The sequence below is a fragment of the Oncorhynchus keta genome, chromosome 1, assembly GCF_023373465.1.
Source record: "Oncorhynchus keta strain PuntledgeMale-10-30-2019 chromosome 1, Oket_V2, whole genome shotgun sequence".
NCBI lineage: Eukaryota > Metazoa > Chordata > Actinopteri > Salmoniformes > Salmonidae > Oncorhynchus > Oncorhynchus keta.
In genome coordinates, this window is record NC_068421.1 from 71,069,572 (window position 1) to 71,082,837 (window position 13,266).

A 13,266-nucleotide genomic window follows, 5' to 3' on the forward strand; every position below is an offset into this window, starting at 1 on the left:
GGCGAAATCCAATTTTTGAAAACTGGGCCCAGGTCATAACATGTGTAAGAAAAAGAGAGCCAGTTGAAAACCCCAGCATACCAAGGTCATGAATCTCCCATTCCCTTTCCATTGTGGCCCAAACAATTTCCACTACTACTACTTTCCACCTCTTTTCAAAAGCAATCTTCACATGCCTTCCCTTTTACACAGTAGCACTCTGTTAAATTACTTGGGCTAATGTTCCTTTCAGAAGAGAGGCATCATTATGTCACATCATCCAATCTAGACAATAACTCTGACAGTTAAGGATAGGGTTATCTAGAGTGAGTGAGTGAGTGAGTGAGTGACTGAGAGGAGAGGTAATGAGCAGATGAGCTCCTGCATTTTTCAGCATGTTCTTAAAAGATTTAGAGATTTAGAGTTAGATAAACTTTGATTTTTTTTTGTCAGGGACATATACATAATGCAACCCACTACAACATAACCTTCGCTCCAAATCAAAACTCAAAACCTACAACCTGATTTTGGACGGAATTACAGAATCACATGGAATGCTTACCACTACCAAAGATCATTATTCCAAAGCTATACAGTAAATGCTCCTCTGGAAAACAACAGAAACCTGAAAACACCATCCAACCTGGAACTGAGTGAGTAATGTTTAGTCTAAAGCTATATTTTATTTCCAAAAGCCAAGAAGAAAAATACATGACATTACTTTATAAGGACTGAATGCTAAATGAAGGTGGCCAAGCTTGATACAGCTTCAATTAGCACTGAGGTGTCAAGTGAGAGGTGTCAAAGCCCTTCAGCCCAACAATGGCAAGAGAGTCAAACAGTCTACTCCAACCAAATGGAGAGGCCTTAGAAGCAGTCTCCTGCTGTTCAGAGGTAATTAAAATACAGTACCCTGTGTATGTAAAGAATGATAAGACCCAAAAAGAGCACAAGATGAAGCTCCATATGGAAAACCAAGAGACACTTTTTGCTGACTATTATTAAAATGGGAACATCAGTAACTTCATCTTCCACACAAACCATCCCCTGGCATGGCATAGTGCTATATTAGCACACTACCCCTCTTAAGAGCGGGGTGTTACCGAGGGGTGGAAACTCAGGATACTTGACAATGAGGTCTCTGGGTCAGCTAATATAAACCTCTATAAGTCTGGAACAGTATTGGTAATGGGCAACCCCAAACAGTTTCAGCTGGACGTTCACCTAATCAAATCATTTGCCCAGCAGGAGAAGCTCTCCCTTGAGAAGGATACCCTCACCCCGAGCGGGTCAGACCAGACCTCTTCATTATATAACCCCACAGACGAGCAAACCCAAGCGGAAAGTCAACCTCCCAGCACAGAGTACTACTCCCTCATTGAAATGAAGGATACATTTATCCAGCTGGAGGTAAGGCAGGTGGAGCTGGAACAGCAGGTGATTACACTCCAGTCAGCACAGACCCAGACAACAGTCCAGCACAACAACACCCCCTTAACCAGACCCGGAGAGATGGAGGTAGAGAGAGACATATCTGCACTCTGGACTGTGGTGAGACAACTTCAACAGGAGGAAAAGTAGGAGCAGGAGAAGAACAGAGCACTAGAGGAGAGGATCAGACTGCTGGAGGAGAGGGTGAGGGGGATGGCATGTGACAGAGAACAACCCACTAGAGAGGTGGCAACCCCCGCAGAGTACTCCTTATGAACTCAAATGGGAAATATATACAAGAAAAATAAAACTTTTTCCCAAGCACAGTGTGTCTAAACTCTGGTGTCCAAACACCCAGCGCGCCATAGACCTTCTGTCTGAGAACCAACTAGGTTCATCCAGCCACATAATAATACACACAGGCACAAATGGCCTGAGAGCACTGCAGGAAAGGGTGGCCACAGCACTCAAGGGAGTGATTGAAAAAGCTTCTTCTACTTTCCCCAATACACAAGTGGTTATATCCACCCTGCTACCACGAAAAGACTTCCACCCTGCTACCATACAGTCGGTAAACGCAATTATTTCCCGTGACTGTGCCTCAAAACCAAATGTTTACCTGGCCCACCACTCCACCCTGGACTTGATCAGGGACATCGTTCTCAAACGCAGCCCCAACACCTCACACAGGAGCAACAGATCAATAGACACCCCCCCAGACCTACACATAGAGGACCCATGGTGAGAGGACCAACATCCAGACCACAACACCATCAGCCATATCCACAACCCCACCACAACCAACACCCCCCCAAGTCAACCATGCCCACACACAATTTAGGCCCCCTCAGATCAGACCTATGCCCCTCCTGCCCACCCCATTCACCCCACCCCCGCAAAGAGGGCCTCAACATGGAAGTCACACATACGCCCAGGCCGTGAGGAGGCAAGCAGGCCCAACCCCTACTCTTACACTAGCCCAAGCCGATGGCATGTAGCAGATGCTCAGCAGGCTCTGCTCACACTTACTAGTTTGAGACCAAACCACACGACCAACAACATTGGACACTTTATGGAACACAAAGCCTTCACTATCTCATCCTGGAATATCCCAGGCCTGAGGTCATCTGCCTTTGGCCTAAAGAGCAGGAACCTGGACTTCATCAAAGAAATCGGAAATACAGACATTGTCATCCTACAAGAAACATGGTATAGAGGAGACGGACCCACTGGTTGCCCTCCAGGTTACAGAGAGCTGGTAGTCCCATCCACCAAACTACCAGGTGTGAAACAGGGAAGGGGGTATGCTAATTTGGTATAGAGCAGACCTATCTCACTCCATTAAATTAATCAAAACAGGAACATTTTACATTTGGCAAGAAATTCAAAAGGAAATGATTTTAACAGAGAAAAATGTCCTCCTGTGTGCTACCTATATACCCCCTACTAGAGTCCCCATACTTCTCCATCCTGGCTTCTCCATCCTGGAGGAGGAAATCAATCATTTTCAGGCCCAGGGACATATTCTAGTCTGTAGCGACCTAAATGCCAGAACAGGACAAGAACCTGACACCCTCAGCACACAGGGGGACAAACACCTGCCGGGAGGTGACAGCATTCCCACCCCCATATGCCCCCCTAGGCACAACTACGACAACATAACCAACAAAAACGGGTCACAACTCCTGCAGCGCTGTCACACGCTGGGTATGTACATAGTCAATGGTAGGCTTCGAGGGGACTCGTCCGGTAGGTACACCTATAGCTCATCTCTTGGCACTAGTATTGTAGACTACTTTATCACTGACCTCATCCCAGAGTCTCTCAGAACATTCGCAGTCAGCCCACTGACACCCCTATCAGATCACAGCAAAGTCTACTTGAGCAGAGAAATTCTCATTCATAAGGCATCAAAGCCAAAGGAACTGAGTAATATTAAGAAATGCTATAGATGGAAGGAATGTAGTGTGGAACCTACCAAAAAACAATTAGGCAACAACAAATGCAATCCCTTTTAGACAACTTCCTGGACAAAATGTTCCACTGTAAAAGGGAAGGTGTAAACTTGGCAGTAGACAATCTTAACAGTATATTTGACCTCTCAGCTTCCCTATCAAATCTAAACATTTGAAACAGAAAACCAGAAGATGAACAACAATGACAAATGTTTTGATGAAGAATGCAAAAACCTAAGAAAGAAATTGAGAAACCTATCCAACCAAAAACATAGAGGCCCAGAAAACCTGAGTCTACGCCTTCACTATGGTGAATCACTAATACAATACAGAAAAACACTATGGAAAAATAAAAAATAGCTCAATGTAATTGAAGAATCCATAAATTCTAACCACTTCTGGGAAAAATGGAAAACACTAAACAAACAACAACAACAACAACATGAAATGTCTATCCAAAATAGAGGTGTATAGGTGAACCAATTCTCCAATCATTTTGGCTCTATAACAAAGAACAAACAGCAAAAACATATACATGATCAAATACAAAATCTGGATTCTCCAATTACCTTGAATGAACTATCGGACAAAATAAATCCCCCCCCAACCCAAAAAGGCATGTGGTGTTGATGGTAACCTCAATGAAATGATACAATATACCGACAACAAATTCCAATTGGCCAAACTACATTTTTTTAACATCCACCTCAGCTCTGGAATCTTCCCCAATTATTGGAACCAAGGACTGATCACCACAATCCACAAAAGAGGAGACACATTTGACCCCAATAACTACTGTGTGATAGTGAAAACAATGTACTGAGCAAATGTCAAATGGGCTTTTTACCAAATGATCGTACAACAGATCAGATAAGGGTGTGCCCCTAATTGACAAACAAACAAACCAAAACAAAGGCAAATTCTTCTCATACTTTGTTGATTTCCTAAAAGCCTTCGACTCAATTTGGCATGAGGGTCTGCTATACAAATTGATGGAAAGTGGTGTTGGGGGAAAAACATACGACATTCTAAAATCCATGTACACAAACAACAAGTGTGCAGTTAAAATCTGCAAAAAACACACATTTCTTCCCACAGGGCCGTGGGGTGAGACAGGGGTGCAGCTTAAGCCACACCCTCTTCAACATATATATCTACGAATTTGGCGAGGGCACGAGAACAGTCTGCAGCACCCGGCCTCACCCTACTAGAATGTGAAGTCAAATGTTTACTGTTTGCTGATGATCTGGTGCTTCTATCGCCAACCAAGGAGGGCCTACAGCAGCACCTAGATCTTCTGCACAGATTCCGCCAGACCTGGGCCCTGACAGACCTGGGCCTTGTCAGACCTGGGCCCTGACAGTAAATCTCAGTAAGGCCAAAATAATGGTGCTCCAAAAAAGGTCCAGTCGCCAGGACCACAAATACAAATTCTATCTATACACCGTTGCCCTAGTGCACACAAAAAACTATACATACTTTGGACTAAACATCAGTGCCACAGGTAACTTCCAAAAAGCTGTGAACGATTTGAGAGACAAGGCAAGAAGGGCATTCTATGCCATCAAGAGGAACATAAAATTCAACATACCAATTAGGATCTGGCTAAAAATACTTGAATTAGTAATAGAACCCATTGCCCTTCATGGTTGTGAGGTCTGGGGTCCACTCACCAATCAATAATTCACAAAATAGGAACAAAGACCAAATTGAGAATCTACATGCAGAATTCTGCAAAAATATCCTTAGTGTACAACGTAAAACACCAAATAATGCATGCAGAGCAGAATTAGGCCGATACCCGCTAATTATCAAAATCTAGAAAAGAGCTGTTAAATTCTACAACCATCTAAAGGAAGCGATTCCCAAACCTTCCATAACAAAGCCATTACGTACAGAGAGATAAACCTGGAGAGTCCTCTAAGCAAGCTGGTCCTGGGGCTCTGTTCACAAACACAAACAGACCCCACAGAGCCCCAGGACAGCAACACAATTAGACCCAACCAAATCATGAGAAAACAAAGAGATAATTATTTTCAATGTGTAATTAGTAATTAACAAACAAACTAGAATGCTATTTGGCCCTAAAAAGAGAGTACCCAGTGGCAGAATACCTGACCACTGTGACTGACCCAAACTTAAGGAATGCTTTGACTATGTACAGACTCAGTGAGCATAGCCTTGCTATTGAGAAAGGCCGCCGTAGGCAGACCTGGCTCTCAAGAGAACACTGCCCACAAAATGAGGTGGAAACTGAGCTGCACTTCCTAACCTCCTGCCCAATGTATGACCATATTAGAGACACATATTTCCCTCAGATTACACAGATCCACAAAGAATTAGAAAATAAACCCGATTTTGATAAACTCCAATATCTACTGGGTGAAATACCACAGTGTGCCATCACAGCAGCAAGATTTGTGACCTGTTGCCACAAGAAAAGGGCAACCAGTGAAGAACAAACACCTCTGTAAATACAACCCATATTTAGGTTTATTTATTTGACCTTTTGTACTTGACCTATTTGCACATTGTTACAACACTGTATATATACATAATATGACATTTGTAATGTCTTTATTATTTTGGAACTTCTGTGAGTGTAATGTCTACTGTTCATTTTTATTATTTATTTCACTTTTTTATATTATCTACTTTACTTGCTTTGGCAATGTTAACATATGTTTCCCATGTCAATAAAGCCCCTTGAATTGAACCCATTCACTACATCTAATCATTCAGTTCCCTGTCAACACAATGCCTTCCTCATCAGTTCTCAGATCACAGTAGAGGCTCAGGACAGTGGAAGTGGAACGATCTGGCTATTCTTTTGTGTTGTTTAGTCATTGTTGTTTTTCCTACTGAAACCAGAGGATAAAGCCAAGCCATTCGCAGGTGCCTGCCTGCCTGCAGTGCCCTCCTCCAAACACACACTAACTCACTCTAAAGAGGAGGAAGACTGTGTGCTACATAGGAAAAATGCGCCATGCTGGCACACAATGATGTGAGAGATTCATTCAGAAGACTGTGGCTCTGACGCAAGACTAGGATGAGAGGAAGGAAGAGCAGAAGACAAAGTCTTCTATTCGACCTGGGACTGACGTCAATGTCATTGCCACTAGGGTGTCTATGAAAGACGGGAGGAGAAAGTGGAGAATAACTGCCTGAGATCTATGGATATACAATATGTACGTATGAGCAGAACATTTATCTATAGTTGAACAGATGAATAGACACAGGGAGATAGGCGTGGGCAGTAACATAGACAGAAACTCGATACTAGGAAATAGTCATGTGTTCTGGAGGATGCTGTGGAGGTGTGTTGGAGAGGGACTGGGATCCCTGGTTCCAATGACGTTGTTGAGGTGTGTTAGTGAACGACTGACCTGGTGTACTCCATCGCTGGCTGTGTAGACGGAGTTGAGCTGTTTGAGGTGGTCTCGGGCGTGGCTCAACTCTCTGAGGGTGTCAAACACCCCCTCCACAGCAGTATGGGCCCTCTCCATGGTGAGCCCTTCAATACTTCCACACCCTACACAGAGAGAGAGAAACACACACACAAAGCAAAACATTTACCAATGAATATCCTCCTCACGTCTAATCAACATTTCATTTCATGTTGCCCCATTTCAAAAAAGTACCTGGGGAAGAAAATGTTGTGTTCTGATTATGAGGTGGAATTTGCTATCATGGCCCCAAAAAGTCTGAGAACCCATGCCCTAAATAACTCAGTGTCCTGTACATTGGACTAGACTACCATGGTAAAAACCAGGAGAAAGAGTACAAAAGGCCCTTTGTTTACCAGAGAATGTCCTCCTCATATCTAATCAACATTTCATATGGCCCCATCTCCAAAAAGTGCATGGCCAATAAAAAGTTTGGTCAATACTACACCCAAGAAGACAGAGGGTGGGAGAGGCAGAGGCAGAGAGAGACAGACAGACAGTGGGGGAGGCTCTCCATGCCCAGGTTGGAGTGCTGTTGGCTAGGGGTAGGTAACAGTGGCATCTACGTCTCTCTCTCCCTGCTAAGGAATGTGGTTGTCGTTGGTTAATGAGAAGGTCACGTGGTATTAAGAGATACAGTATAAAATACATAAAATCAAACATGAAACCACATCAGTAGGACAGACACTCAGGGAGACAACACCTGGGATGAATAATTGTGCATAGTGATGACTACAGCAGGACCACTGCCAAACAGCACACTTACATAAGATCCTCTGGGTTGTTTTCTCCTAATGGAACCGTTACATATGTAGGCTGCTAGCCGAGAGGTTATAGTTCAGTCAAAAGCCTCCATATCAAAAGGAATACTTTGCTACCATACTGACCAATCACTCTCAGTCTGGGGCTCTAAGCTTCTGTATCCTCCCTAATCAGGAACACAAATACTGACCAACCGATTAAATACAACATTACATATCGTGTGTGTGTGTGTGTGTGTGTGTGTGTGTGTGTGTGTGTGTGTGTGTGTGTGTATGTATATATATATATATATATATACACAGTGCCTTGCGAAAGTATTCGGCCCCCTTAAGTTAATACTTTGTAGCGCCACCTTTTGCTGCGATTACAGCTGTAAGTCGCTTGGGGTATGTCTCTATCAGTTTTGCACATCGAGAGACTGACATTTTTTCCCATTCCTCCTTGCAAAACAGCTCGAGCTCAGTGAGGTTGGATGGAGAGCATTTGTGAACAGCAGTTTTCAGTTCTTTCCACAGATTCTCGATTGGATTCAGGTCTGGACTTTGACTTGGCCATTCTAACACCTGGATAAGTTTATTTTTGAACCATTCCATTGTAGATTTTGCTTTATGTTTTGGATCATTGTCTTGTTGGAAGACAAATCTCCGTCCCAGTCTCAGGTCTTTTGCAGACTCCATCAGGTTTTCTTCCAGAATGGTCCTGTATTTGGCTCCATCCATCTTCCCACCAATTTTAACCATCTTCCCTGTCCCTGCTGAAGAAAAGCAGGCCCAAACCATGATGCTGCCACCACCATGTTTGACAGTGGGGATGGTGTGTTCAGGGTGTTGAGCTGTGTTGCTTTTACGCCAAACATAACATTTTGCATTGTTGCCAAAAAGTTCAATTTTGGTTTCATCTGACCAGAGCACCTTCTTCCACATGTTTGGTGTGTCTCCCAGGTGGCTTGTGGCAAACTTTAAACGACACTTTTATGGATATCTTTAAGAAATGGCTTTCTTCTTGCCACTCTTCCATAAAGGCCAGATTTGTGCAATATACGACTGATTGTTGTCCTATGGACAGAGTCTCCCACCTCAGCTGTAGATCTCTGCAGTTCATCCAGAGTGATCACGGGCCTCTTGGCTGCATCTCTGATCAGTCTTCTCCTTGTATGAGCTGAAAGTTTAGAGGGACGGCCAGGTCTTGGTAGATTTGCTTTCATCTGTGAAGAGCACAGGGCGCCAGTGGCGAATTTGCCAATCTTGGTGTTCTCTGGCAAATGCCAAACGTCCTGCACGGTATTGGGCTGTAAGCACAACCCTCACCTGTGGACGTCGGGCCCTCATACCACCCTCATGGAGTCTGTTTCTGACCGTTTGAGCAGACACATGCACATTTGTGGTCTGCTGGAGGTCATTTTGCAGGGCTCTGGCAGTGATCCTCCTGCTCCTCCTTGCACAAAGGCGGAGGTAGCGGTCCTGCTGCTGGGTTGTTGCCCTCCTACGGCCTCCTCCACGTCTCCTGATGTACTGACCTGTCTCCTGGTAGCGCCTCCATGCTCTGGACACTATGCTGACAGACACGGCAAACCTTCTTGCCACAGCTCGCATTGATGTACCGTCCTGGATGAGCTGCACTACCTGAGCCACTTGTGTGGGTTGTAGACTCCGTCTCATGCTACCACTAGAGTGAAAGCACCGCTAGCATTCAAAACATCAGCCAGGACGCATAGGAACTGAGAAGTGGTCTGTGGTCCCCACCTGCAGAACCACTCCTTTATTGGGGGTGTCTTGCTAATTGCCCATAATTTCCACATGTTGTCTATTCCATTTGCACAACAGCATGTGAAATGTATTGTCAATCAGTGTTGCTTCCTAAGTGGACAGTTTGATTTCACAGAAGTGTGATTGACTTGGAGTTACATTGTGTTGTTTAAGTGTTCCCTTAATTTTTTTGAGCAGTGCATATACACACGATATGTAATGTTGTATTTTCCCCCAAAGAGGGAAGGGAGTTCTGGATTAGAGCATCTGCTAAATGACTAAAATGAGTCCTTCTGTAGCTCAGTTGGTAGAGCATGGCGCTTGTAACGCCAGGGTAGTGGGTTCGATTCCCGGGACCACCCATACGTAGAATGTATGCACACATGACTGTAAGTCGCTTTGGATAAAAGCGTCTGCTAAATGGCATATATTATTATTATTATTATATATTACATTTAAAATGTAGTTAAATTAAATGCTTTGCTTTTGTTTCATGGTTTGATGGAAACCTGTCATGAATAAGGGGTTTTCAAGTCACGCATGCTCATTGACATCCAGTCAGAGATGAGGTGTCAGGTAAATCTAATCTACAAAGAAAACAGGCAGCACACTTAACTCTCAACAGTAGTAGTTTCTAGCCAATTATCTTGTTCTATACCTTGGGTTTACTCTATCTATCTATCTATCTATCTATCTATCTATCTGTGTGTGTACAGTATTTATGTCTACACACAAAAATCCATATTTGCCATAAATATTTACAAAACCTCTTTCAGATTAAATATATTTGGTTCATTAACACAACTGAACTGGAGTTGTGCCCATGTATAAATGGATATACACCGAGTGTACAAAACATTAGGAACACCTTCCTCTTTTGCCCTCAGAACAGCCTCAATTCATTGGGGCATAGGCCAGCATCCCTGTGGAACGCTTTCAACAGCTTATAGAGTACAAGCTGTCAAAAGCATTCTACAGGGATGCTGGCCCATGTTGACTCCAATACTTCCCACAGTTGTGTCAAGTTGGCTGGATGTCCTTTGGGTGGTGGCCCACTCTTGATACACACGGGAAACTGTTGAGTGTGAAAAACTCAGCAGCTTTGCAGTTCTTGACACACTCATACCGGTGCACCTGGCACCTAGTACCATACCCTGTTCAAAGGCACTCAAATCTTTTGTCTTTTACATTCACCCTCAATGCAACACATACACAATCCATATCTCAATTATCTCAAGCCTTAAAAATCCTTATTTAACCTGTCTCCTCCCCTTCATCTACAGTCATGGCCAAAAGTTGAGAATGACACAAATATTAACTTTCACAAAGACTGCTGCTTCAGTTTGTATGATGGCAGTTTGCATATACTCCAGAATGTTATGAAGAGTGATCAGATGAATTGCAATTAATTGCAAAGTCCCTCTTTGCCATGCAAATGAACTGAATCCCCCCCAAAAAAATTCCACTGCATTTCAGTCCTGCCAAAAAGGACCAGCTGACATCATGTCAGTGATTCTCTCGTTAACACAGGTGTGAGTGTTGACGAGGACAAGGCAAGAGATCACTGTCATGCTGATTGAGTTTGAATAACAGACTGAAAGCTTCAAAAGGAAGTTGGTGCTTGGAATCATTGTTCTTCCTCTGTCAACCATGGTTACCTGCTTTGCACAAAAAGGGCATCACAGGCAAGGATATTGCTGCCAGTAAGATTACACCTAAATCAACAATTTATCGGATCATAAAGAACTTCAAGGAGAGCGGTTCAATTGTTATGAAGAAGGCTTCAGGGTGCCCAAGAAAGTCCAGTAAGCGCCAGGACCGTCTCCTAAAGTTGATTCAGCTGCAGAATCGGGGAACCACCAGTACAGAGCTTGCTCAGGAATGGCAGCAGGCAGTTGTGAGTGCATCTGCACGCACAATGAGGCGATGACTTTTGGAGTGGCCTGTTGTCAAGAAGGGCAGCAAAGAAGCCACTTCTCTCCAGGAAAAACATCAGGGACAGACTGATATTCTCCAAAAAGTACAGGGATTGGACTGCTGAGGACTGGGGTAAAGTCATTTTCACTGATGAATCCCCTTTCCGATTGTTTGGGGCATCCGGAAAAAAGCTTGTCAAGAGAAGACAAGGTGAGCGCTACCATCAGCCCTGTGTCATGCCAACAGTAAAGCATCCTGAGACCATTCATGTGTGGGGTTGCTTCTCAGCCAAGGGAGTGGGCTCACTCACACACAATTTTGCTTAAGAACACACTCATGAATATAGAACGGTACCAACACATCCTCCGAGAGCAACTTCTCCCAACCATCCAGGAACAGTTTGGTGACAAACAATGCCTTTTCCAGCATGATGGAGCACCTTGCCATAAGGCAAAAGTGATAACTAAGTGGCTCAGGGAAGAAAACATCGATATTATGGGTTCATGGCCAGGAAACTCCCCAGACCTTAATCCCATTGAGAACTTGTGGTCAATCCTCAAGAGGCGGGTGGACAAACAAACACCCACAAATTCTGACAAACTCCAAGCATTGATTATGCAAGAATGGGCTGCCATCAGTCAGGATGTGGCCCAGAAGTTAATTGACAGCATGCCAGGGCAGATTGCAGAGGTCTTGAAAAAGAAGGGCCAACACTGCAAATATTGACTCTTTGCATCAACTTCATGTAATTGTCAATAAAAGCCTTTGACACTTGGAATTATACTTCAGTATTCCATCTGACAAAAATATCTAAAGACACTGAGGCAGCAGACTTGGTAAAAAACAATATTTGTGTCATTCTCAAAACTTTTGGCCATGATTGTACATTTGCACGACCCACTTTTCCATTTTTATTTTTTACATAAAAAAATAAAATAAAATAAAAACGTTTTTTTTTTTATTTCACTTCACCAATTTGGACTATTTTGTGTATGTCCATTGCATGAAATCCAAATAAAATCAATTTAAATAACAGGTTGTAATGCAAAAAAATAGGAGAAATGCCAAGGGGGATGAATACTTTTGCAAGACACTATGTGCATGCTTTCAAGCACACCCATCTCATTAACTTGTGGTGAGTTATTCACAATTTTAGATGAACAAATAAGGTTTTATATGAAAGATGGTTAAATAAAGCGCAAAATTATTGATTATTATTATATTACTATTTTTGCCCTGGTCCTATAAGAGTTCTTTGTCACTTCCCATGAGCCGGGTTGTGACAAAAACTCACACTCACTCTTATGTTAAATAAATGTATTGTATAGTGTGTGTGTGGCAGGTTTACAATGCTGGCAAAAAACAACATTTGAGAGTGCGCTGACCCTGGTGCTAGAGGGGGTACGCAGCTGGAGGTTGAATGTTTGAAGGGGCTATAAAACGTTTGGGAACCACTGATCTACACTGACTGAAGTGGATTTAACAAGTTACATCAATAAGGGATCATATAGCTCTCACCTGGTCAGTCTGTCATGGAAAGAACAGGTGCTCCTAATGTTTTGTATACTCAATGTACTTTGACAGTGAGTTATTTCACCCCCTAACTCCCTATGAAGTGTTACAGATCTGTAATTTAAGTCAACAGGGCTGGCCAGTTGTATTTTGGTCTGTTCTATTTTGGATAATTAGATATGCCCACATGCACTTCAACAACACAGAGATATAATGTACACAGAGTGGCCTGACTCAATGTCAAGACTGTCAGGATTTCATCTGTATTATATCATGGTTATTGTTAGGTCCTTCTCCAAATAGAGCTGATATCATATTTAACCTTGGTGTGTGTGTTGTTATGAGTTGCTGGCTATTGGAATGTAAAGCGTCTTCACTTCCCCATCAGTCGGAAGGGTTAGCTCATAGGAAAAATAGCCACGCTCTCCTATCAGATGGACAGCAGCGTGAAGAGAGAGTGGGTCGGATGTGGGCTTTATCCTTCCACAACATGAATGTAAGACAGCCTGCACAGGAGAG

General features: G+C 43.3%; 1 protein-coding gene across 1 annotated transcript in view; it reads right to left on the reverse strand.

Moving 5' to 3' along the window:
* The window catches only part of LOC118392472 (sec1 family domain-containing protein 2), a 198,320-nt gene that overhangs the window by 44,423 nt on the left and 140,631 nt on the right, over positions 1-13,266 (reverse strand). The window contains exon 6 of the mRNA XM_035784486.2: positions 6,752-6,897. Coding sequence (XP_035640379.1) covers positions 6,752-6,897 — 146 coding nt within the window. The remainder of the gene's footprint in view (positions 1-6,751; positions 6,898-13,266) is intronic.